At 36.1% G+C, this 27,714-nt stretch overlaps 1 protein-coding gene across 4 annotated transcripts in view; it reads right to left on the bottom strand.

The window, feature by feature from the left end:
- The window catches only part of GUCY1A2 (guanylate cyclase 1 soluble subunit alpha 2), a 429,807-nt gene that overhangs the window by 138,872 nt on the left and 263,221 nt on the right, over nucleotides 1–27,714 (bottom strand). For all 4 annotated transcript variants that reach the window (XR_004815602.2, XM_035715874.2, XM_025465669.3 and 1 more), the window contains one exon: nucleotides 5,546–5,700. Coding sequence is in view for 3 of the 4 variants with exons in the window: in XM_035715874.2 (XP_035571767.1) it covers nucleotides 5,546–5,700 (155 nt within the window). In the remaining variant the exon portion in view is untranslated. The remainder of the gene's footprint in view (nucleotides 1–5,545; nucleotides 5,701–27,714) is intronic.

Genomic DNA, 27,714 nt, shown 5'->3' with positions numbered 1-27,714 from the left:
ACAAGCAGAGGCTAAACAACATGCCACTCAATAATCAGTAGGTCAACCAAGAAATCAAAGAAGAAATCAATAAATACATGGGGACAAAGGAAAATGAAAACACAACAGTCCGAAATCATGGGGATGCAACAAAGAAGTAATAGGGAATTTTATAGTAATATAGGCCTACCTCAAGAAACAAGAGAATTCTCAAATAAACTAACTTTATACTTTAGGAGCTAGGAAGAAAAAAAAGAACAAATAAACTCAAGGTTAGTAGAAGGAAAGAAATAGATATTTGTGCATAAATGAACAAAATAGAGACTAAAAGAACAATGGAAAAGATCAATGAAACCCAGAGTTGGTTTTCTAAAAATATAAACAAAATTGATAAGAATTTTAGCCAGATTTATCAAGGAGAAAAAGAAAGAAGATTCAAATAAAATCAGAAATGAAGGAGAAGAAATAGCAACTGACACTACAGAAACTCAAAGGATTATAAGAACATATTATGAAAAATTATATGCTAAGATACTGAATGACTTAGTCAAATGGATAAATTTCAGAAACATTCAATCTTCCAAAACTGAATCAAGAAGAAATAGAGGATCTGAACTAGAGCAACTACTAGTAATGAAACTGAATCAATAATCAACAAACTCCCAACAAACAAAAGTTCAGGACCACATGACTTCACAGGTAAATTCTACAAACATTTAAAGAAGAGTTAATACTTACTTTTCTCAAACTGTCCCAATAAATAAAAGAGGAAAGAAAAGCTCCTAACTTATTTTACAAGGTCAGCATTACTGTGATACCAAAACCAGACCAAAGACATCACAAAATAAAGGCGGGGGGGGAGGGGGCACTTAGGTGGTTCAGTTAGTTAAGTGTCTGACTCGGTTTTGGCTCAGATCATGATCTCAGGGTCCTGATATCAAGCCCCACATCAGGCTCCTCACTCAGCAGAGTCTACTTGTCCCAGTTCCTCTGCTCCTTCCCCTGACTCAATAAATAAATAAAATCTTTAAAAAATATAAAACAAACAACTAACTATAGACCAATATGTTTGATGAATGTAGATGCAAAAATACTCAAAAGATTAGCACAACTAAATCAACAATATATTAAAAAACATTAGTCACCATGATCATGTGGGATTTATTCCAGGGATGTAAGGGTGGTTCAATATGTGCAAGTCAATCAATATAATATTTAACATTAACATGAGAAAGAATAAAAACCATAAGATCATCTTCATCTTCAGATTAACATTATTAAGATATAACATTTGATATTTTCAACATCCTTTCATGATAAAAACTCTCAACAAAGTGGGTTTAGCGGGAACACATCTCAACATAATTAAAGGCCATATATAACAATCATCATACTCAATGTTGAAAAACTGAGAGCCTTCCCACTACGAACAGGAACAAAACAAGGATTCCATTCTTGCCACTTTTATTCAAGGTAGTACTGGAAGTTGCAGTCATAGTAATCAGACAAGAAAAAGAAATGAAAGACATCCAAATTGCTAATGAAGAAGTGAAGCTGTCACTCTTTGTAGATGCCGTGTTATTATATGCAGAAAACCCTAAAGACACCACCAATAAACTATTAGAAATGATAGATGAATTCAAAGTTGCAAGATGCAAAATCAATAAAAGTATGTGTCACATCTAATTTCCTGAATTAAGGAAATCAATTTACAGTTGCACCAAAGGATAAAATACCTAGGAATGAATAAATAAATAAATACTTCTTTTTTTACACAGACAGGCAGAGACATAGGCAGAAGGATAAGCAGGCTCTCTGTGGGGAGCTCAATGTGGGACTCGATCCCAGGACCCTGAAATCATGATTTAAGCCAAAGGCAGATGCTCAACCACTGAGCCACCCAGGTTCCCCCCTAGGAATAAATTTAATCATAGATGTGACTATATCTATGTCACATCTATGTCTAGATGATCAAAACTATAAAACATTAATGAAAGAAATTGAAGATGAAACAACAAATGTAAAAGTATAGCATGCTCATGGATTTAAATAATTAATATTGTTAAAATGTCCATATTACCTAAAACAATATATAGATTCAATGCAATCTCTTTCAAAATACCCACAGCGGGATCCCTGGGTGGCGCAGCGGTTTGGCGCCTGCCTTTGGCCCAGGGCGCGATCCTGGAGACCCGGGATCGAATCCCACGTCGGGCTCCCGGTGCATGGAGCCTGCTTCTCCCTCTGCCTGTGTCTCTGCCTCTCTCTCTCTCTCTCTCTCTCTGTGACTATCATGAATAAATAAAAAAATTAAAAAAAAAATACCCACAGCATTTTTTATAGAACTAGAACAAATAAAATTTGTGAAGAACCAGAAAAGGCCTTGAATAGCCAAACCAACCTTGAGAAAGAATAAGTTGGAGGTATCACAATCTCAGATTTCAAGATACACTTATAAACCTATAGTAATCAAAACACCATACTGGCACCAAAAAAGACACACAGATCAATGGAACAGGATTAGAGAATCCAGAAATAAACCTACACGTATATGGCTGATTAATCAGTGACAGAGGAGGCAAGAATATACAATGAGGGAAAGACAATTTTCAAAAAATGTTTTTGAGGAAACTAGGCAGCTGCACGCAATGAAACTGAACCACTTTCTTACACCATACACAAAAATAATCTCAAAACGGCTTAAAAGCCTAAATGAGAGATCTGAAAACAAAACTTCTAAAAGGAAACATAGGCAGTAATCTCTTGGACATTGGCTTTAGCGACATTTTTCTGATATGTCTCCTGAGGCAAGGGAAACAAAAGCAGAAATAAACTTGGGACTACACCAAAATTAAAAGTTTTGGGATGCCTAGGTGGCTCAGTGGTTGAGCATCTGCTTTTGGCTTAGGTCATGATATTGGGGTTGTGGGATGGAGTCCCACATTGGGCTCCCCTTGAGGAGCCTGGTTCTCCCTCTGCCTATGTCTCTGCCTCTCTCTCTATGTCTCTCATGAATAAATAAATAAAATCTTTAAAACAAACAAACAAAAAAACAAAATTAAAAGCTTTTTCACAGCAAAGGAAATCATCAGCAAAAGGAAATCTCATCAGCAACCCATTGATGAGAGATGATATTTGCAAATGATCTAATAAAGGGTTAATATTCAAAATATATAAAGAAGTTATACAACTCAACATAAAAAAAAACTGATTAAAAAATGGGCAGAGGACCTGAATAGACATTTTTCCAAACAGACATAAAGCTGGGAAACAGACATGGAAATATGCTCAATATCACTAATCATCAAGCAAATGCCAAAGAAACAAACAAAGCCCCCCCAAAACAAAACACAAAATCCAAACATGATGAGACATCACCTCACACTAGTCAGGATGGCTAGTATTAAAAGGATAAGAAATAATAAGGATGGCGAGGATGTGGAGAAACAGGAACCCTTGTCACTGTTGGTAGGAAAGTAAACTGATACAGCCACTGTGGAAGACAGCATGGAATTTCCTCAAAATATTAAAAACAGAAATACCATATGACCCTGTAATTCTACTACTGGGTGTTGACCCAAGGAAAAAGAAAAGACTAATTCAAAAACATATATGCACCTCTATGTTTTTGGAAGCATTATTTGCAATTGCCAAGATATGGAAGCAACCTAAGTGTCTGTCAATAGATTAAATGGATAAATGTGTAGGATATGTGTGTGTGTGTGTGTGCATGTGCAATGGAATATTATTCAGCCATAGAAAATAATGTGCTTTTGCCATTTGTGACATTAATTGACCTAAATATAGAGGCTGCTTTTAGGTAAACAGGCTTGAGAAATGGAATGGAACAGAAAGGACCATAGTGACCACTGGCTGACTACACACAGGCCCGTCAGGCAGTCTACCTCAAAACATAAAACATCCATAGGCCATAGCTGACTAATAGGCTACTTACAACCAGGCACAGTTACCAAAAAAGAGAGAGAATTACATATGTTACCATACCTCCTTACCTTCCCTCTTTAAAAGTGGCCCCCACACACTGCTTCCTAGTAGACAGCCTCCCCTCTGCTGTCCTGCCCACCACTCCCTTGCAGTGTATTCAATAAATTTCTACTTCCTTTGTTCTGCCTCGGGTGAATTCTTTCACTGCCCCTGCTACTGGCTTCCAGCCAATCACCGCCCTATTTAGAGGCCCCCATCTGATTGAGAGACACTCCCGTTGGGCACCACACTATGGTATTTGTCAGTAAATGAAATAAGTCAGAGAACAACAAATACCATAGGATTTCATTTATATGTGGAATCTAAAAACCAAAACAAATTAGAAAAGAGACCAAAAAAAAAAAAAAAAAACCCAACCCCCCCCGCACCCCCCCCCCCCAAAAAAAAACTCCTTGATGCTTAAGTACACAGACCAAACTGGTGGTTGCCACCAGTGGTAGGTTGGAGGATTGGTAAAGTAGATAAAGAGGATAAAGTAGTACAGAATTCCAATATAAAATAAATAAGTCACAGAGATGAAAAAATACAACAGGGAATGTAGCCAAAAATATTATAAAAACATTTTATGGTGACTTAAATTAACTATACTTATTATGTGAGTACTGAGTAATGTAGTAATGTTTAGGATTGTCGAACTAATATGTCATACACTTGAAATTAATATAAGATTGTATGCTTTACTTCAATAAAAAATTAATAATAAAAGAAAAATATCAACGGTCACTATTTCCAGTCTACAGTCTTACAATATGATTTCTTAGTTATCCAAATCATGGCACCAATTAGCTTGCACACCAATGCACAGCACAAAACTGAAGTCTAATATATAGGAGATAGTCATACTGTTTTCTTATTCTAGAGAAGTCTACCTACCAATGCATTTATTCATTAATTCAACAAATATTATAGAGTGCTTATTATGTGTTAAGCATGTTCTACAAGTTTTGGGAATATAATGATAAGCTAAAGCAGGCATGGTCCCTCCCCCTAGGAAGTGTAGTAACTAGTGGGTGAGAGGACATCTACCAGGTACAAAATACAAATGTGTTCATCTGTCAGCTATATGTGTAGACTTGCCAATTTATGACCTGTAAGATAGAGTTTGAAGTTTTACTCTGTACCCAGTATATATTTAACTTTAGAGAGTCATTATTTACTTTAGTTATTCCAAAGAATAAAAGCAGTCAAAATATCTTTTCTATCTTATTCTTTTGACTTTTATAAATATTGAGGAACATTTTGAAAATGTGCGGACTTTTTGTGTAAGGCAGATCTTCAACATTTGTTCTCCTGTATTTAAACAGGTGTATCTCAAAGGACAGCAACTATGGGAAATGACAAACCTATGTTTACCTCTCAGTCAAGTCAGGCTCTACATGTACTCTCTTGGGGTGCAAATAAACGTTTATGTCACAATTGCTATTTTTCAGACTGGGTGGATCTACTCCTATTACCTTAGAGAAAGACAGGATAAAAAAAAATACAGTGTCTCACACATGACAGGACATTAGGTCAAGGCAAGGACATAGACAGGAGGAGGAGGAAGCCAGAGAACACTTACTGGTAAGTGGTTGGGCTGACATTGATGCGCCGAGGGTGACTTCCTGATTCGAATTTGCTTGCCAGAGTGACATTATTTCCAAACAGGCAATATCGTGGCATTCTCACCCCAACAACTCCAGCCAGCACAGAACCCGAGTGAATGCCTATCCTCATCTAAAAAAGAAAGAAAAATGGAAGGGATATACTTATGCTTTCTTTTGGTATGCAATTATTTTAGTGAAAGGTAATTATGTAAGCCACTGAACTTGGATCTCCTCAAAGACAAGAACTGTGTCTTGGTCATTTTTGTGAGCCTGATATCTGGACCATTAAAGTGGCAATGAACATGAATACTGTGGAATAAATGAATAAATTAACTAAAAGGAAAAATTATGTTTAATTTGCTGAGTAAATCCCATTCTAGGTCAAATCGCTTTTCATTTGTACATAATACGTCCTAATACATAAAAAATGTATTATTCTCCCTCTAGTTATTTTTACATACAACCATATTATTCCCTTCATGGAATTAAGCACAATTATAAATTAAATACTTATATTTCTGTTTATTTTGTTTAAATGTTGGATTGTCCTATGAGAGAAAGATCCATATTTATTTCCTTGCTGCTGAATATTCAGTACTTAGTACTGTACCTAGAGCAAAGCAGGTCATTCATAGTAAGTGATAAATGTTGATAAACTGTCAAACTTCTTCTTGAACATTATATTAAAATGGAGTTATAGAGAATTTAACCCTTGAGTCAGTCAAGAAGCGTTTATTGAAAATCCTAAAAAATAAATTAAGTTATGTATATTTTATACTCCATGAATCTGATAAATAGTAGTCTGGCCCATACCTTGAAGCAATCCTCAATATGCAGTTGATATACACTTAAATGTGCTTATGGCAATGAAGTTGCTTCTACATGGTCTGCACCAAAATAACCGAAGCTAATGTTGACCAAGTAAGAAGTGATGTTCTAGGTGAATGTGGGAGAGAGGGAAGAGATCTGACCCCTAAATGCCTCCTACATAAGTGTCATCCCTTCACTACCACGTCTGCTTTTGCCCTTGTAGTTGTAAAGACAAAAAGTCATTCTGTGACTAACCTTTGTCATAGGACTGGAGAGTTCATACTTATCAACTATTAATAAGACAGGCTGAAACCAAGGTGATCTAGCTGCAACTCTTAGTAACCTCTTCATGTACTTTTAAAAAAATGATTCTAACATTTATTTGAAAATCCAACATGCTAGGGAAGAATCAAGGTACATTTGAAAAAAAGTATATTTTTCCTATTAGTATAAACATATCTAATAAGTGCACAGATATCATAATACTGTGTATACACAGGGAGACTAACAGAAGAGATAGCACAGGAAGACTTCCATGCATACATAGGTGATTGATATATGATAGAGTTGGCACTTCTGATTAATGAGAAAAAAGATGGCATTTCCATTAGTTGCTCTGGATCAACCATGTATTCATGTTGAAAAAAAAATCCAAGTAGATTAAAGATCTTAATGTAGAAGGCACAACTTTACAGCTTTAAAAATAATTGGTTTTTTAAAAAAGATTTTATTTATTTATTCATGAGAGACACACAGAGAGAGAGGGACAGACATACAGGCAGAGGGAGAAGCAGGCTCCATGCAGGGAACCCAAAGTGGGGGACTCAATCCTGGGACTCCAGGATCATGTCCTGGGCTGAAGGCAGGCACTAAACCTCTGAGCCACCTAGGGATCCCCAAAAACAATCGTTTTAATTAGGATAAAGGCCAATGTGTAGTATCAGTAGTACTCTAAAATGCAGAAACCCTAAAAAGTATAATTTTATTAGTCTCTTAGTAACAGTCTCTAGGTGAGTGGTCCAGGTTGTCAGGAAAGGTCAGTTTGGCAGAGACCAGTTCCGTGTCATCATCTTCTTTCTCATGCCTTATCACCTATTATTTGTTGGGAAACCTGAAGCTGAATCAGGAGCACCCTCGTGTGCTAACTCCTGATGGGGCAAGATACACCCTTCTCATCCAGGGGAAGGGTCATGACATTACCTTTTCAGGTGATCATCATTCCTTTGGGTAGATCCAGATTTACATCTGCTATCATTTTTCTTCTGTCTACAGGAGTTTCTTAAACATCTTCTGTACCGTAGGTCCACCGCAGATGAATTCTTTCAGCATCAAAACCACAATGAGATACCACCTCACACCAGTGAGAATGGGGAAAATTAACAAGGCAGGAACAACAAATGTTGGAGAGGATGCGGAGAAAAGGGAACCCTCTTACACTGTTGGTGGGAATGTGAACTGGTGCAGCCACTCTGAAAAAGTTTTATTTTGCCTTCCTCTCTGACCAATATTTTCACTGGGTATAGAATTCTAGGTTGATCTTTTTTTGTTTTCTTTCCTTTCCATCTTTTAGTCCTATTGCTTCATTGTCTCCTCCTTTGCATTATTTCCTATGAGAACATTGCTGCCATGCTTATCTTAGTTCTTTCATGTGTAATAGATCTTTTTCCTTCTGGCTTCTTTAAGTTTTAGTATTTTTTCTAGTTTTGCAAACTTTAGCCATGATTTCTTTTGATGTTTTTTTCTTCATGTTTCTTATATTTGGGGTTTGTTTAGTATTTTGCATGATCAAATTTGGAAGACTTTCAGCTATTACTTCTTTGAATATTTTTTCTATCCACACTTCTTTCTCAGAGATTCCAAATATATGTATATCAGGATATTTGAAGTATTTCCATGGTTGAAAAATTTATTCATTTGAAATATTTTTTTGGGGGGGGCAGCCTGGGTGTCTCAGCAGTTTAGCGCTGCCTTTATCCCAGTGTGTGATTCTGGAGTCCCGGGATTGAGTCTCACACCAGGCTCCCTGCATGGAGCCTGCTTCTCCCTCTGACTGTGTCTCTGTTCCCTACCACCCCCCGTGTCTCTCATGAATTAATAAATAAAATCTTTAAAATATATATATGTTTTTTTCTGTTTATTTTGGATAACTTCTATTGTAATGTCTTCAAATTCACTAATATCTTCTTTTGTAATATCTAATCATTTGTTAATGTCATCCAGTGCATGTTTCATCTCAGGCATTGTGAATTTCATCTCTAGAAGTTCAATTTACCAATTTTTTCTTTTTCAGATATCAAATTACCTTTTGACACATGGAATATAGTTAAAATAACTGTTTTAATACTCTTGTCTGCTAATTCTATACCCTATTAGTCTATTTCAGTTTTGATTGGTCTTTCTCATCATTATGGGTCATATTTTTCAGCTTTACAGCATGCTACTAATTTTTGGTTGCATGTTAGGTATCATAAATTTGACTTTGTTGATGCTGGATTTTTTTTATATTCTTTTTTTAAGATTTTATTTTATTTGAGAAAGAGAGCATGAGTGGTAGGGAGGGATAGAGGGGGAAGGAGAAGCAGACTCCCCATGGAGCAGGGAGCCAGACATGGGCTCAATCCCAGGACCCTGAGATCATGACCTAAGCCAAGGATGAGTCACCGAGGTGCCCCTATTTTTTTTATATTCTTATAAATATTCTTGAGTTCTATCTACATATATAGTCAAATTACTTGAAAATATTTTTTTTTCAAGTCTTGCTTTTCAAGATTTTCTGGGCAAGTCCTGAGCAGTATTTCATGTAGGGTTAGTTATTCCCCACTACTGAGGCAAGAACACTCTTGAGTACTGTACTCAGTACCTATGATTTTATGAGGCTCTCCAGTCTTTCTGATGGGAACAGGTTTTTTTTTTGTTTTTTAGTTTGTTTGTTTGTTTGTTTGTTTGTTTGTTTCCAGGTCTTGTGTGAGTGCCAGGAACTTTTTCCTCTAGTCCTTCCAGGTGATTTTCCCTTTTGGGCTCAGGTAATCTTCTCACATATAGACAATAATCAGTGCTTTGCAAAACACATAGGAGGCCCCTTGCTAGATTTCTGGTGGTCTCTATGCAGCTTCCTCCTTGCTAGTACTCTGCCTGTGACCTCTTGCTTCTCTGATCTCCCCAGACTCTCACTTTCATCTCTTCCACTCCAGGAGTTTGTTGGATGCCTCTGGTTTGCTCCTCCTCACACCATAGCCTGGGTGTTCCCAAAGCAATATACCAGGGAAATCATATGTTTCATCTTACTTGTTTCCTATCCCTCAGGAATCACTATTTTCTATTGCCTAGTGGCCAGTGTCATAAAAGCTGTTATACTGTATTTTTTCTCCAGATTTTTAACGTTTAAGCTAGGAGCATAAATCCAGTCTCTGTTTTTCCATATTAAGTGGAAGCATAAATGAGATAATAGTTTTTTAAAGAAATCTAACTTTCTGAAAAATGTAGGCCTGTTTCTGATGAGTGATTGTCTATTTGGGTTTAAAAAAAGGTAAAAAAAAAAAAAAGAGTGACTAATAATAGTCCTTTTAATCAAGATAATTATAAACTACCTTTCTCTAAAATTATGAAAGCATTTTATAATATTATTATATTTCTTTAGGTTTCTTTTTGCTTTTATAAGGCCTATTTATATTAAATTCCTTGTGTAATGCAGGCTTGCCTGAAAAACACCCAGACCTCAGTTACTAAGATTGTCAGTTTGGGCCTATGATCACTGTACTGCTCCCTTTAAGCAGGCGGAAAAAGAAGTGAATATTACATTGATACATCTCACAGCCTCTTTATTCTGTGCTTTTTGTTTGAGAAAAAGACTCTACACCCCACACCAATTGTATAGAAGGCTTATAGACTTCCATCACTGCCTCCTTTTCAAAAGGCCTCAGGGTTTTTAAAAACCAAATTATCAAAATGAGAATTATTATAAACTGAAAAATGCTCATGATTAAAACACTGATATCCCTGATGGGGGGTGGATGGAGAAATGGTCATTTAAAAAAAAAACATTATCTCTTAGATGGCCACTTAAAACACGCACAAAAATATCAACAACCACACAAAAAGCACAAATTTGTTGTCATTGTCTCTACTGTATAGTGAAATTAAACTAAGAGTATTATTTAATCTTGGAAGTAAGGAGATACCATGAGGTACTTACAAATCGAATCATCAGACTATTTTCTTTGAATTTCTTTTGACAACTTATTAAGATTTCCCAAGAATTATTGCCTATATAAGGAAGTGAATGACTGCCTCACTCAGAATATATCAAGAACATCTAGCACTTAGACAGAAGAGATACATTTAATTCTCAATGAGGAATTTAGATTCACTTTGGCAAGATTTAACATTGTTTAATTAATTTAACCAATCAGTAACATTTGTAATCATCTGCCTAGTATGTCCTAACTAAAGAAGGCTGCTTCATAGTAAACTAGTGGTTGTTAACTAGGGACGTTTATGACCTTCAGTGAACATATGGCAATGTCTTGAGACATTTTTTATCTTAATAACTGGGATGAAGAGCTGCTACTGGCACCTATTCAGTCAAGCTAGAGATGTCCAGGATAGCTTCCCCACAGCAAAACGTTTTCTAGTCCAAAGTAGACTAGAAACCCTGCCGAGTCTGAGAAACCCTGCACTAAACACACTTCTGGCAACTTAACAGATATTTAGTAGACCAACATACACACAAAATAATAAATTCTTCAATCAGATCAAAGCTTTGATGCATAACAGTAGACTTTGCTTTTTAGAGAACATTTATAGAAAAAAAATAGTTTCTGACCTAGGGATTTATAGAAAAACCCTATAACTTTTGAATCCATCCTGAGGTTAGGATATTTGTTACCAGTCTCCTATACCTATATGAAATGTGTGAAATACTATAAAATTCTGGGAAACATCTAAGTCCCCAATTATCAAAAGACGCAGTTATTTTCATAATACTGTACTAATTATTCATTAGCTGAAGCACACAAACAACTGCATTTTTAGATAACATTTCTCCCACGACTCCTAAAAATAGAAGGCTTATACAGTTCAACCTCAGTTAGCCAAAAATCTCCCTGGTTTAGTCAAGAAGGAATCTTTGGGTTGAGAGGGCAGCACAAATTCATTAGTCCTGCTCATTTCACAAATAAACTCAAGTCCAGAGGAGCACAATGAAAAACAGCAATTGTCCACAGCAAGCACTTACAAAAATCTCAGTTCCCTTCCCATACCTCATGGTACCCATTGCACAGCTATGGTGTCAAGGACAATGTTACAGACCCATGTGTAATTCATTAAATAGATTTAGCAATTCCCCAATGTCCAAATCAAACCGAAACCATGATTAACATGAGTAACGAGCTGACATAACAACTTATTAAACTAATACCAGTTTGTGTTGAAGTAGTCCAAGCTGAGCAAGGCAGAATTTCTAAATTAAAATAGAAGGCCGAGGATCCCTGGGTGGCTCAGTGGTTTAGCGCCTGCGTTCAGCCCAGGGTGTGATCCTGGAGTCCCGGGATCCAGTCCCACGTCGGGCTCCCTGCATGGAGCCTGCTTCTCCCTCTGCCTGTGTCTCTGCCTCCCTCCCTCCCTCTCTCTCTCTCTCTCTGTCTCTCATGAATACATAAATAAAATCTTAAAAAAAAATAGAAGGTCTACAGCAGAAAAAACAAGACAGACTTTTAGTAGAAAAAGCCAGTTAGCCATTTACTAATGTTTGCATTTAAGTATTATTCTTAGATTCATGTAGTTAAGATTTTAAGCTGTTAAAAACAGTTAATTAACTGTTTTAATAGGACACTAATATCATAATTCACATTATTAGGAAACAGGGAGGAAAAACAAGTACTTCATTCATCCTTCTACCAGTATTAACATGCACTCTAAGTTTTTTCATAAGATATTCCTTGCACTAATAAAATGAAATAATTGAAATCTATCTTCACATTTTTGTCTTGTTATTTTATTAATAGCCATTATCTCCTTGACAAAAAAAATCAATTAATGCTTTAAATTCTAATTTTAAGAGTTCAAGATTCTCAGGCAGAATATAATAAACTCATAATAACTTATATAGTTTTTCTTAAAATTTCTTCTTATTTCCCCCATGCGCAAGAAAACAGGGAGAAATAATCTCTGTAGATATGTGACATTTTTCTATCAGAGGACTGAGCCTCCAACTGATGGTGTCAAAATGTCACATTCTCAAGTAGCATGCTTGGACAAATAGTATTTTGGGCAAAATGTCTTCCTGTGTTTACTTTAAACATTACAGAGGTATCATTTATAGATAAATTTCAATTTATAGAAAATATTTGACAAAAAATGGTTCTCATCATGGTATGGTGATATATAATTTCAGACACAAGAAATACAGTTACTTCTATAAGATAAAATGGTGAAATTTTAAATAATTGGTACTTTATAGAGTTAGGAAAGAAAGTGAATTTGTGATCTTGTTTACATTTTTTGAATGGGGAAGGATAAGACTTTACAAAAAATTATTAGGAGGGCATGCCTGAAATCCTAAAACAGATACCCCTGAAAACGTTATCAGAGACTGCAGAGAAGAGACAGTAATATGGCTCAGTTTCACTGCCACCTTCTTACAGGGCACTGACCATTGTGTATGTGATTATTTAAATATGCTGGATCTCTAATAAAAGATTTACATTTGACTGAACCTGTAGGAGTGTTAACATTAAGGTCCGTGTTGAATCTGAAAATTACCTTTGTGCAGAAAAAAAAAAATGCTCCAAGATTTGTTTTCCAAAGGGAGAAATTGATTTAAAGCAATTGACATACTTAAGCTAAATGTGCATATATTTAGGAGTAACCAACATATAATTTAGCAGTTGAAAAACATACCATTTTGTGCCAGAAATAGGGAGAGTTGATATATCATCTAACACAGTGCTATCCTTTAAACACATAGAGAATTGTTCATTATAATAAAGATTGATAGAATTAAAAAATATTTTTAAAATTTAAGAAAGTGTTACTACTTTCTAACAGCATTTCATTTTCATTCTCATATCCAGAAAAGAATTTGAAACCTTTTTATTTTTATTTAAGATTTTATTTATTTATTCATGGGAGACAGAGAGGCAGAGACACAGGTAGAGGGAGAAGCAGGCTTCCCGTGAGGAACCTGATACAGGACTCAATCCCAGGACCCGGGGATCATGACCTGAGCTGAAGACAGACACTCAACCACTGAGCCACCCAGGTGCCCCTAGAAACCTTTTTCTTAGGAAACATCTAATCTTTGGCTATCTAACTAGGGATGCTAAGGAAACACTTATCCTACTGATCATATCCATAACATTAATCAAATCATTGTACTACATCTTTACTGTTTAATTGCACAGTTTGAAATTTATTTCTAATATCATAAAAGTATTCCTTGTTAATGGATTCATTTTTAACCAACAAAGTCTGTTAATTGTTAAAACTTCAAAGCTCTTAGAAGCTTCTATTTTAAAACTACCGCTTAAAAATATTGCTACTAATTCTCTCTGTTAACTGATGAAAATCATCTTCTGTCAAAATGTAGATCTTAATAGATAATCTGGAGCAAATTTCTAGTCTAAAAGAAACTTTACAATATTGTGAATTCAAAAAAATGATTTAAAGAAAGCTTAAACATGTAGAAATGGGATAAAGGGATTTAGTAAAGAATTCTAATAGTAAGGAATATGTGTTTATCATTTTATAAATTAATCCATCTAAACTATAAAAATTTGTATTTGTTTTTATGTATTTGTATTTTTAATATTTTTATCTATTTATTTATCTTATTCTCAAGACCAAGGACCCAAGTCAACCAATAGGATTACTTTGCTTTCAGCAAAAATATTTCAAAGGTTGAGCCCTTTTAATAATAACCTGGGAAAGGCACAATTTCAAATAGAAAATAACTCCTGTTTTTTCATCCCTCAAAGGAATGCGGGATGTTTAGGATGTTTGTCCTTCACCCACTCATTCCTTATCTTTCTTTCCCTTCATACCACTCTCTTCTAAAGATTATTATGTAACAATTCAGCCCCAAACACCTGCTGGGCATTGTGGAAGACAAGAAGGACAGAATGACTTTATTCACTTCATGGAACCTGATATCTTACAAAGTTAAGGAAAGATAGAAATCTTATCTAAGAAAAAATACACACATGGTCAACAAATATCACCTTCAAGATTTTAGATATTAAAATTACCATTTTGCAAAAACTAAAAATAAAATTTGCAAATATATGATTTTCCACTTAGATACTACTTAAAACAAAGTTCCTCTATGAGAATATGGCATATATTATATTATGATGTCCATGTTTACCACTGATAAATAAATTTCTTCAGGGAAAATTTAGTTCATTTCATGGCTCAGAAGTTCTCTATCTCATAATGCACATGATGTGTATGTAAAAAAACTTTAATGAGTTTGATTATTAAACAGGAATAATTATCCTTTTTTGCAAGCCATACCTTTCTTGTCTACAAGAATTAATGACATAGGGCAGCCCGGGTGGTGGCTCAGTGGTTTAGCGCCGACTTCAGCCCAGGGCCTGATCCTAGAGACCCAGAATCCAAGCCCATGTCAGGCTCCCTGCATGGAACCTGTTTCTCCCTCTGCCTGTGTCTCTGCCTCTCTCTCTCTCTCTCTCTGTCTCTTATGAATAAATAAATAAAGTCTTAAAAAAAAGAATTAATGACATAGACATGTTTATCCCCTCAGGTAAAAGTAAAGTAACAATTAAACTCCTGAGTTACAAGGTGTAACTCTTGGTACACATCAGAATCAACTGGGGAGCTTTAAAACTGCTACTTTGGTTCTCACTTCCAGAGATTTGATTTAAGGAGTCTGGAATGAGATGTGGGCATTGAGACTTGCAGCTCTCTCTCGAGTTTCTAATGTGCATCCAAAGTTGAGAACCACAAGTGTAGAACATCATTTTAAGTTTCACAGATACATTAACAAATTATCAATACTGCAGGAGCCAAGTTGTTGCAACAGCCTACTCTTTCCCAGCAAATGGTATTAGCCAGCGCTGTGAAAATATGTAATTACTGTCATATTCATACACATATACCTTTCAATTTTTAGAAGGAAACTCACTATTCCATCTTGCTTCCAGAAAACAACATTCCTGTGTATCGCTTGAAGACTTTTGAAAACAATAAAAATATATGTTTAATTAAAACATTAGCAAACTGGGGGACACCTGGTTAGCTCAGTCAGTCAAGCCTCTGCCTTCCACTCAGGTCATATTGGGATCCTGGGATGGAGCCCTGCTTCTAGATCCCTGCTCAGAGGGCAGTCTGCTTTCCTCTCTCCCTGTGCTCCTCCCCCTACTCATGCTGTCTCTCTTTCAAATAAATAAATAAAATCTTAAAAAAATCAGCAAATAGGGTAGAACTGTAAATATTCCTCAGACTTAATGCATTTTGGTTGGTTGGAGACAAAGATTTCTTTCAGACGTCAGAACATCTGTTTTTGGATGGGTGGTGACCCAGGCTCATATATAGCATTTTATAGCACATCCCATGGCTAGAGGCAATATGATTAGAAAAAGAAACTATCTCATCTTGGAATGTTGGTCTTTAGGGGAGTCCTAGCATAAGAATGGCAGCTAGGATGGAGAGCACTGTAGGTTTATGGATGCTGAAAGGAGTGCTGTCTCTTTGGAAGTTTCATGCTGGGAATCTGATCCATCACTTAACTTTAGCTAGATGATCCTGGGTAAATTACTTATCTAAATCTTGTCCTCTATAATATAGAGATAATGGATCAGCTTAGGTGGGTATGTAAGAAGTCTTCACTCGTATCCAATAGGAAACATTAGGACTTAACTTGTACTGGTGAAATGTTTTTTAAATTTTCTCATAGTGCAAGGGCTAGGGAATTTCCTGGTTCACAGACCTTATTCCACAATATGGAAACTAAAACAGAAGGGTAAATGGCCTGCTAAAGAATAGAGCAGTGAGGATTAGACTCCAAATGGAAACACAATTCTTATGGTTCCTACAGAATCACATCTTGGTACTCCTTTTTTTTTTTTTTTTTTTTCATCATTACAACAGATGAAAATGCACAATGATACTTTATATAAACCTCTATAAAATCTGCTTAAATAGCTAAGCATTATCAAAGGAATAAAACAAGGGAAAGTGTTTTCTGAAAAATTTTTTAAAAATATTTTGCACACTAACAGAAAGCTACAATAAAATTGAAATAAACAATGCAATTGTCATAACTAAGCTTAAGGAGACATACCATTAAATGCAATGTGCTCTCTTGGAACAGAAAAAGAACAGTAGGAGAAAATTGAGGATATCCAAATAAATTATAGATTTTAGTTAATAATATGTATCCATGTCAGTTTATTAATGGTAACAATAGTGCTATACTATTTTAGGGGGAAACTGGATGTAGAGTTTTGGGAACTCTTTGTACTATCTTTGTAAATATTTTGAAAATCCAGAAGTGTTATAAAATAAAAAGTTTATTTTAAAATGTAAAATATGATCCTCCACCAATAAAAGGACAATTGTACAAATGTTTTTTATCTTTACAAATGTTCCATACCCTGATCCTGTTATTACTGTTGTTACCGACATTTATTCCATTTGGGCATTAGATGGCGCTCATGATCGTTTCACTGAGCAGGTTGGCTTCTGAATTATCAGCAATAGATCTCTCGATAGATGTTTCTGGAAGATTTGGCCCAATATTGATTTTAAAGGTAAATTTTTTGAAAACACATTTAACCCCATAATAAAGTTTAAAAAGATCTTGGGATGGGAAGCAGAATTCAAACAATGAACAAAACTAGAAATTAAGAAATCATTAGGATTCATAAATCACAAGAGGTCCAATGGTAGACTTCGAGGCATCTACAGGTCTCCTGAAGATGTGCATCTATGCTATATCCATCGTGTTTATCAGCTATTTGAAGGAGGCATGGATACCCCATTATCTGAGAACCATTACTTTAATATTCTTTTCAGTTTCAAACCACATCCATATCTTCAACGTCTATCACTGAATTTTGTATGTAGTATACAATCTTTAAAAGTTTGTTGACTGAATGAGTGAACTGATCAGAAAAATAAATGAAATTCTATGCTAAGCACAAATTCACCCTTTCTTTCCTCTAAAAACTTAAAGCAGTATATTTTTTTCACTCAAATTTTTGTATACTTATTTATCTCTATATCCCTCATTAATATTTGCAAGCTAAAAATGAAAGCCATCTTTTAAACGATGGACCTTGAATCAATGTTTTATGCTCAATCCTGCTTCTGCTTGTCTTATTAGCCTACTAATTGATAACGTAACATCATCCCAGAACTTTATAAGTATCTTTAGATCATCCCAAAGCTAGCTCAAAATGAGTAGAAACTAGTTAAAGGCTCCAAAAAGAAAATAAAAAGCTTAGCAACTGGGCTAAAATTACTACTCAAATCTCAAAATTTGGTCTTTTAGTGCTTCTTCAGTCCAGCTGTGATGTTTTTATTTTTGATGGTGTTCTCTCATAGAAAATACAAGGATAATAGATTCTCACTAATCAATGAATCCATGGACTACAGTAAGTCATCTGATTTAACTAGGGCTCTGCTTTTAATGTGGGCTTTGAGAAAAAGCTCTGAAGTTTGAAATGAAAGGCTTTGTAATATTTACTTCTAATTAGCATGGCGCTGATGCCATCCAAACAAGCAAAAGAAAAAAAGAGTACAAAACTTTTTTTCTTCAAAAAGGTAACTTGGTAAGTGAAGAATCTATATAAAGCAGTCATCAAAGACCAATACTGTGTGTGTGTGTGTGTGTGTGTGTGTGTGTGTGTGAGAGAGAGAGAGAGAGAGAGAGAGATGCACACAATGTTAACTGTAAGAAATCTCTCCACATATAGAACTCAGAACAGTTAGTGTTTATGGATTTGTCCTGACCCTATTTCTGAGCACATGAAATGCAGGATAAGAACTCAGTAGCTTTAACCAAATAATTTTTTAATTAAAAAAAAAGGATTTTTGACTCTTACTTTGTGTTTATTAATGTATGACTTTATAAAACTATTAAAATATATATAGTTCTTTTTATATATTTTATTATGTTGCCAAGTCACCTACAGATTCCTAAAAATATCAAACTGCTTTACTCCCTGAGGCCTTCATTGTTGCTTCTTTACCTGATCTGACTCCCTTCTACCACAAACAATGAACCCATAATCTTCATAGATGTAGCTTAGCCATCATCTCCACCTCATGCTCCCCTTTACCACTTCTCTGGGGTAATTCTCATCATCTTTGTAGACCCAGCTTAGCCATCATCTGTGCTCCATGCCTATACATAAACTGCTCCCCCTGCTTTCCTTAATTCTTGACCTATCTGGATGGCTTCTCATCTCTCAGACCACAGCTTTTATATCACTTATCCCAGGTAGCCTTTCATCAGGAAGATAGGTATCCCTGGCATGAACTGTAGTCCCCATATTTCCCCTGACAGTCACTACATTTTTTTTTCCATTATCAATCTCCTCTGCTTGGTGCTAAGCTCTGGGAAAATAGAGAGAGCATTTGTCTTGCTCACTGCTATATTCCAGCACTTACCAGAAGGATCCTGCACATAGTAGTGGCTCAGTAAATCTTAAAGTGAAATATGAATAAATCACTTCTTTAAACACTTCAGAATATTACTATACATTTTGAATTAGGAGTTTGAAGTGTATTTGGTTTTCTTCAACTGTTCCTGTTCATGAAGGAAGTATCCTAAAAAAATGGATTTAAGTAAAGAATAATTTGCCAGAAACTTGCCTAAGGTATTCCTCCATTCGTTTTCACTTTGCTTTCTCTACCAAGTTAAAAACAATCACATGAACAAACAGAAGTAACTAAGTCAGGTTAAGTGAGGGTGTCTGAGCAATGGCACTTGCCCTCTGGGACAATCTAAGGGTTGCCTGTGAGAGCTGTAACCAGGAGCGAGGGAAGAGCAAAATGCAGCCAGTACCTACCTTCTTATTGACACTAGCCATTAGAAAATTGTACAATGATATCTCCTCGTTGTGTGGAGGAGGACACATCTATCCTACAATTACCAAAATTATACCAAATACTTCAAATTAAACACACACACATACATATATATTTAAAGTTATTTCAGCTAGGGAGGCGTATTATTTTAGTATAAAATAGTGCATTTCAATATGTAATCACTTTCTGTCACAATATTAATGAAGAGGATACTCTCACTGAAAGGAGCTGGAAATGTTGCAGAGGACTTTGAACCAAATATCAAAAATGTTTAGATACCAATTTATATTATGAACTTGAGAGGTAGTTGGTAAAAGGCATTTGCATGTTTAATTAAGTGCCCGAATCTCCAGTGACTATCACAGTGACAGCGGTGGACCTTAGCTTCTTACACTGGATTATCTCTTCCCTTTTATATAGCCATGGACTACTCAGTATTCTTAGGGGGACAAAGCCAAATAAAGCATATCCTACTCAGTATAATTCCCATTTTTTCAATGGTAAGCAAGAATAGACTGTGGATTTTAAGCATTATAAGGACCTCTGATGTGATTCGGAAAGCCATCAAGAGACTGAGACTCAATCTTGTCTCTCTTGTAAAGAGTATTGACAGTATTGACAAATACTTATGTATTAGGTGAACAGCAAAACTTAAGTTGGCAGATTATATTTCTGATTTAGAGTATTAATATGGGCTACAGGATGGGAAATGAGTTTAGGCTTTTGGCTAAGCAACAAAGACTACAGGCTATAGGATTCCTGGTGAAATGTTGAGAGTGATAATGCTGATAGAAAGGAGGAGCCTTCTTAGAGACACAGGTAGGTGGTCAATTGACAGGACTTGATGACTAAATGCAGGTAAGGATAAAAGAAGAATTACAGGGGAGGATGCCTCAAACCCTGGGTGTGCCGGGTGTCATGGATTGAAATAAGAGCTAAAGAAGAAGACATTCCTTTGGGTGTGATGAAGATTTGAATGGGAACACTAAGTGTGAGTTAGAACTGAATGGGAGATACCAGCTCTGAAGCAGTTCTAGAAGCCATGGCTTTGGCAGATTGACAAGTGAAGTATAGGGAAACAAAAAAGAGCTAGTTAAACAATTTTAAAGGGCAAAAATACTTAAAAGATTCATAATCAAAGTAACACCAAGGACCTAAATCCAAATCAAGAGATTTAAATTGTAGAGCAGACATGTAGAAGTTGTAGATTGGAACAAAATGGCAGGACAAAACCAGAAAGTAAGTGAGGCATGAGGAGTCAAATAATGATTTGAGGCAATGAAAGAAAGGAAACCTTGATCATAAATAAAACCTGTCAGAACAAGAGTCAGTCCCTCAGCTGAGCCTGCAGAGATTCTGGAGAAAGAAGAAGGTAGGTAGAAAGGACACCCATGTTGTGGGGAGCAAAGTACTCAGAGGTCCATTTTGACAACAGGAGATCAAATTTGTGAGATGTTCTGGTAAAGCCCATCTGGAGAGTTTCCATGCTCAGAGTCCCCTGAACCAGACTCACTGAATCTGGCAAACAAAATCTAGCCACTGGCATTTTCCCACATCTGCAAGATGAGAACATGCAATGGAAGACATGAGCTTCTCAATTAGATGACCTTAGTCTCTTGATCTTGGAAGGAAACCACAGACATTCTTAATTTCTTAAGCCTCAGAAGAATTTTCAATCTACTAAACACAGCACTAAGGTCACATTTTTGAATTGTTTCTTTGCTCCAGTCATTTAAAAAGAATTCAACAAGAAGAAAAATACTGTAACACTTATGGAAAAAAATATCACAGATCTCTTAAAAAGAAAAACAACTCCTATTCAGAAACCAGACTTGGTACACTGAAATTACTTAGAAATCTCTCTTTACTTGGCTTCTCTTCTCCATTCCTATGGTTTCTACCTTCACTGGAACTGTCATCCTCTTACCTGGATTATCATGCTGATCTCCTAGCTTGTCTACCTGTGTCTAGCCTGGTTCTTCTTCAATCTTCCAATACATAGCTGCCACTGGTACTTTCTAAAACATTCTAAGACACTCATCTGAAAAGGTGTCTCCCAGTTAAAATTTCTCAATGGCTCCTAACTTCCTCCTGAATAATATCCAAACCGCTTTGCAAGGAATTCATATATTTTTTTATAATGTGGACTATGATTTTTATTTATTTTAATTTATTTTTTATTGGTGTTCAATTTACTAACATACAGAATAGCCCCCAGTGCCCGTCACCCATTCACTCCCACCCCCCGCCCTCCTCCCCTTCTACCACCCCTAGTTCGTTTCCCAGAGTTAGCAGTCTTTACGTTCTGTCTCCCTTTATGATATTTCCCACACATTTCTTCTCCCTTCCCTTATATTCCCTTTCACTATTATTTATATTCCCCAAATGAATGAGAACATATAATGTTTGTCCTTCTCCGACTGACTTACTTCACTCAGCATAATACCCTCCAGTTCCATCCACGTTGAAGCAAATGGTGGGTATTTGTCATTTCTAATAGCTGAGTAATATTCCATTGTATACATAAACCACATCGTCTTTATCCATTCATCTTTCGTTGGACACCGAGGCTCCTTCCACAGTTTGGCTATCGTGGCCATTGCTGCTAGAAACATCCGGGTGCAGGTGTCCCGGTGTTTCATTGCATTTGTATCTTTGGGGTAAATCCCCAACAGTGCAATTGCTGGGTCGTAGGGCAGGTATATTTTTAACTGTTTGAGGAACCTCCACACAGTTTTCCAGAGTGGCTGCACCAGTTCACATTCCCACCAACAGTGTAAGAGGGTTCCCTTTTCTCCGCATCCTCTCCAACATTTGTTGTTTCCTGCCTTGTTAATTTGCCCCATTCTCACTGGCGTGAGGTGGTATCTCATTGTGGTTTTGATTTGTATTTCCCTGATGGCAAGTGATGCGGAGCATTTTCTCAAGTGCGTGTTGGCCATGTCTATGTCTTCCTCTGTGAGATTTCTCTTCATGTCTTTTGCCCATTTCATGATTGGATTGTTTGTTTCTTTGGTGTTGAGTTTAAGAAGTTCTTTATAGATCTTGGAAACTAGCCCTTTGTCTGATACGTCATTTGCAAATATCTCCTCCCATTCTGTAGGTTGTCTTTTAGTTTTGTTGACTGTATCCTTTGCTGTGCAAAAGCTTCTTATCTTGATGAAGTCCCAATAGTTCATTTTTGCTTTTGTTTCTTTTGCCTTCGTGGATGTATCTTGCAAGAAGTTACTGTGGCCGAGTTCAAAAAGGGTGTTGCTTGTGTTCTTCTCTAGGATTTTGATGGAATCTTGTCTCACATTTAGATCTTTCATCCATTTTGAGTTTATCTTTGTGTATGGTGCAAGAAAGTGGTCTAGTTTCATTCTTCTGCATGTGGATGTCCAATTTTCCCAGCACCATTTATTGAAGAGACTGTCTTTTAAGATTTGTGTGGAATCAGAAAAGACCCCGAATAGCCAGGGGAATTTTAAAAAAGAAAACCATATCTGGGAGCATCACAATGCCAGATTTCAGGTTGTACTACAAAGCTGTGGTCATCAAGACAGCGTGGTACTGGCACAAAAACAGACACATAGATCAGTGGAACAGAATAGAGAACCCAGAAGTGGACCCTGAACTTTATGGTCAACTAATATTCGATAAAGGAGGAAAGACTATCCATTGGAAGAAAGACAGTCTCTTCAATAAATGGTGCTGGAATTCATATTTTTTAATGGCCTGGCTCTTTGACAGTGGTCCCATTTCATCTGACACTATTTATAATCTTTGCTCTTACAACACCCCATGCCTTGTCATTTACTAAATTTGCTGAATAATTTTGCATTTCTAGGCTTTTGTATATGCTGTTTCTTCAGCTTCTACTGTCCTCCCTACCTCAATTATTCCTATTTATCCTATTTAATCCTCAATACTTATTTCAAATTCCCTCTTAATAAAGATTTTCCCACTCTCTTGACTTTCCACTTCTCACCTCTTACCAGCTGTAGCTTATCATCCCATCCTTTCCACTCTCTTGGTTTTTTGTACACTCCTTTACTTTAGCATGTATAAATAATAGTACTCTTAAAATTTTATAGAAGACATAAAGAGGGCATTTCTTTGACAATCCAAACAAATCTTTGGAAATTCCTAAATTCACAATTCTACAGCAAAAAATAATTTCCCCTGAAAATGTTTATTTAAGGAGACAGGGGCAGCCCCAGTGGCTCAGCGGTTTAGCGCCGCCTGCAGCCGAAGGTGTGATCCTGGAGACCCGGGATCGAGTCCCACATTGGGCTCCCTGCATGGGGCCTGCTTCTCCCTCTGCCTGTGTCTCTGCCTTTCTCTCTCTCTCTCTCTCTCTCTCTCTCTCTCTCTCTATGTCTATCATGAATAAATAAATAAAATCTTAAAAAAAAAAAAAAAGAAGGAGACAGTCTCCCTCTCTCTGCCCTAAAAAAGGGGAGGGGAGTGCCTGGGTGGCTCAGTTGAGCATCAACTCTTGATTTCTGCTCAGGTCTTGATCTCAGGGTTGTGAAATTTAGCCTGTGTCAGGCTCTGTGCTCCACAGGGATCCTGCTTAAGACTGTCTTTCTCCCTCTCCTTCTGCCTCTCCCCCTAAAAATTTAAATTTAAAATAATTTAAAATTAAAAAAGGAGACAGAACACAAACCATGTGAATGTGCCGATAGGGAACAACAATTTAAGCTCACTGACTATTCTTGTAGCATGGGTGATTTAAATATGTCTACATAAAAATATTATTTATGATGTATAACTACTCTGTACTCACTAATGAATAATTAAAACTGAGGATGTAAGTGTTACAAATACCAAGAATCAATATTATAGCACTCAGTTGTTTAAACATTTGCCACCTCATCTAAATCAACATTCCATGAGAGGAGAGACTGTGTCTACTTATTTTTGTGTGAGAATAGTAAATGCTTAATAAATTTTAAACAAATAAATGAACCAAATACTTGATATTCAATTGCAATGTTTAAAAAAAATCATAAAATGCTCATTTCCTTCTCCCCTGGTTTGAGAAGAATATAACTGCATCTTCCTATTTACAAAAAGTATTATTGCCAGAAGAAAAATTTATTTCATTCGGTACTGATTTATCTATTTTATGTATTCATTCACAAACCAAATTATTTGTGGAGTTCTTAGTATATGCTACACAAGGTTCTATGTATTGAGGAGACAGGCATAAATACAATAAGATGAGATCTCTGCTTTGATGACATCTGCATTCTAATGGACATGCAATAAGCAAATACAAATCTCATATTACCACAAATTCATATTTTTAAAAATGTGTCTGTTCTTTTTAAAACCTGGTAAAAACCTAGATATGAGGGCTAAAGTTAGGAGGGAAGAACTGGTAGGGGTCTGCTCTCTACCACTGCCACTTACAGAATATAAACTCTGAGCCTTGCAATTTCAGATCTTGAATATTTTTCAAATCTTTATATTATTCTGAACCTATTTGTATAAATAGCATTGCCAACTGAATGACTAAAATGATTTTTTTATTTTTCTGGGCCGGGTGTGTGACTTTGCAAACAAGCAACTTTGCCAGGAAACTGAGAGGTAAAAAGGTCTTACTTTTTGTCATAGGGAGGAAACCAAAGGAGAACATACGCAGTCATTTAGTGGAAACTGCCCTTTAGAAATTCAGTAAAATTTAATTAGAGATCATTTTCTATGATGACGCAAGCCAGCCAATCATTGTAAAATCAGTAGGGAAAAAAATTACTCCTTCAATGACAAACTAGCTCTTTTTGTAAATTTTGAGGATGTCATACCTGCCAGGATCATCAGTTAATTATGGCAGGCCTAGGAAGATTGATAATAGTGTGATAGTTTCTCACAAGTATTCTCTCCTTTAGAATCATTTCCCCTCTGCACTCCTCCAAGATCCCACTTAAGGAACCCATCTTTCGAACACTTCTCGCATGACATTTAGTACCACTGTACTCTGTATGTATTTCAACTAGTTCATTGATCACATTGTACTTCAATTATTTTTATAAGCCTGCTTCCTATTCTAGATCATAATCTTCTTGTGCCCATGTACATCTTTAATCCCCAGAAGCTATCTTTCTGGAATGGATGGAATGAATGAATAATTACAGTCTATTTTTAACATTGGCTTAACCAAGTATATTATTCTAAAGTGATATGGAAGTTACTCCTTAAATGGCTAAACAACTTCCTTTAATTAAAATGGTATATATTCATTTATATTCACATTTTTCCATTTTAGGTGTATACAGTTAGCTTCAGAAGACATTTAATCTACCTTTGCTGAATTTGTTCGTGATGACAAAATGGAAAAGTTAATGAACTTTAACCTATGATATTAAATATCAAATATTATGATTGCCTTTCTGTATTGCCAACAACATATCTGGGCAAAAATGATGACAATGAAGCATTTCCTTGAAGGAAAAAAAAATACAGTATCCCTAACAATGAAATATTTAATGGGATTAGACTTCACAAAAAACCAATATGAGGAGCAGGAAATTCTTCAAGCTCTGACTTTAGGATAGGTGATTTTTCTCACTACAAAATGTAAGACGGGGATCCCTGGGTGGCGCAGCGGTTTGGCGCCTGCCTTTGGCCCAGGGCGCGATCCTGGAGACCCGGGATCGAATCCCACATCGGGCTCCCGGTGCATGGAGCCTGCTTCTCCCTCTGCCTGTGTCTCTGCCTCTCTCTCTCTCTCTCTGTGACTATCATGAATAAATAAATAAAATCTTAAAAAAAAAAATGTAAGAGACCGTGAACTCATTTGTGAACAAGGCAAACAGATCTGGAAATCACTTCTTTCTTTCTTCTTTTTTTTTTTTGGAAATCACTTCTTTCTTAACCAAAGCTAAGTAAGAAGGAAGGTCAAGATAGGCTAAAAGAGAATAGAAAATACAGACTAGATTTTATAAAAACAATATCCTTACTCTCTCTATCTGCTACAAAATCATGTGTAGAAATTTAGTCCTGAGACAAAAGTAATGCAGGAATTGAAAATTCAGAATTGGAATAGTCACAGATGATTGTGATCTAAGACTGTTACATTTTAGCACTGCAATGCTTTCTGAAATACTTATTTTCCAGCAAAGTAACTTATTTGCTACCAAACATATTTCTGATCAAGCTTGCCATAAGAACTAATTTTCTAAATCAGTGCTTTTTAAACTGCTGGTTCCAATCTTTCAGTGAGTTGTTAGATTAAGTGTTGCTTAATTATTCTTTTGTTTTAATTCTGTGTACCTCACATACACGTATGAACATATATGTGGGTCAGGGTGTAAAATATATTTATTATCCATTACAGTTAGGTCATTTGAAAGCCATCATTTTAAATAACATGAATATATTAACTCTGTTTAATGGAAATGTTTAAATTCCCAGGCAAGGTTAACTCAAGCTACAAATGAATGAAATGAAGGCTTATAATAAGTTGATGGAAGACTCTAGCACTATTTCCTCAACAGGTTAATTCCCCAACACTGGCCAAGGCACCATGTTCTTTCTACCTCACCTTAAAGTCTCACCATTAGCGCCACTCGCAGTTTTGAGATATAATTGACACAGAATATTGAAAGTTTACAGTGCATAATCCATTGCTTTATTTTTTTACCTTTTTTTTTTTTTTAAGATTTTACCCATTTATTAATGAGAGACACACAGAGAAAGAGATAGAGACACAGGCAGAGGGAGAAACAGGCTCCATGCAGGGAGCCCGACGTGGGACTTGATCCCAGGACTCCAGGATCACGCCCTGGGCTGAAGGTGGCGCTAAACCGCTGAGCCATCTGGGCGGCCCTAACCCATTGCTTTAATTTACCACCACACTATTAGCTACCATCTCTTGTGATATAGAACATTGAAATCTACTCTCTTACCAACAAGTCAAGTACATGATGTAGTATTGTTAGCTATAATCACCATGTTCTGTATTAGATCCTCAAATTTATTAATCTTATAACTGAAAGTTGATACCCTTTGAGCAATATCTCCCCACTTCCATTAATACTTTTTTAAAACTGAAAAAAAAGTCTGCTTCTAGATCATTTTTAAAGTACTGATTTTTGTTAAAAAGATTATTTTTAAAGTCTACTTTATGATATTAGCTATTTAAATAGACTGAAGCCACAGAAAGACTGGCTCTAAGGGAATAAGAGATACTGAGCACAAATACCACATCTTCCTAATGAGAGCACCAATGGAGTGGTGTTTGGGGTTGTGGGGGTGCAGCAAGGGGCACTACCTGATAAAGGAAGGGAAGCTC

This window comes from Canis lupus, chromosome 5 (assembly GCF_003254725.2).
Source record: "Canis lupus dingo isolate Sandy chromosome 5, ASM325472v2, whole genome shotgun sequence".
NCBI lineage: Eukaryota > Metazoa > Chordata > Mammalia > Carnivora > Canidae > Canis > Canis lupus.
Note: the sequence above shows the minus strand (reverse complement) of the source record. Positions and strands in the feature narration are given on the sequence as shown.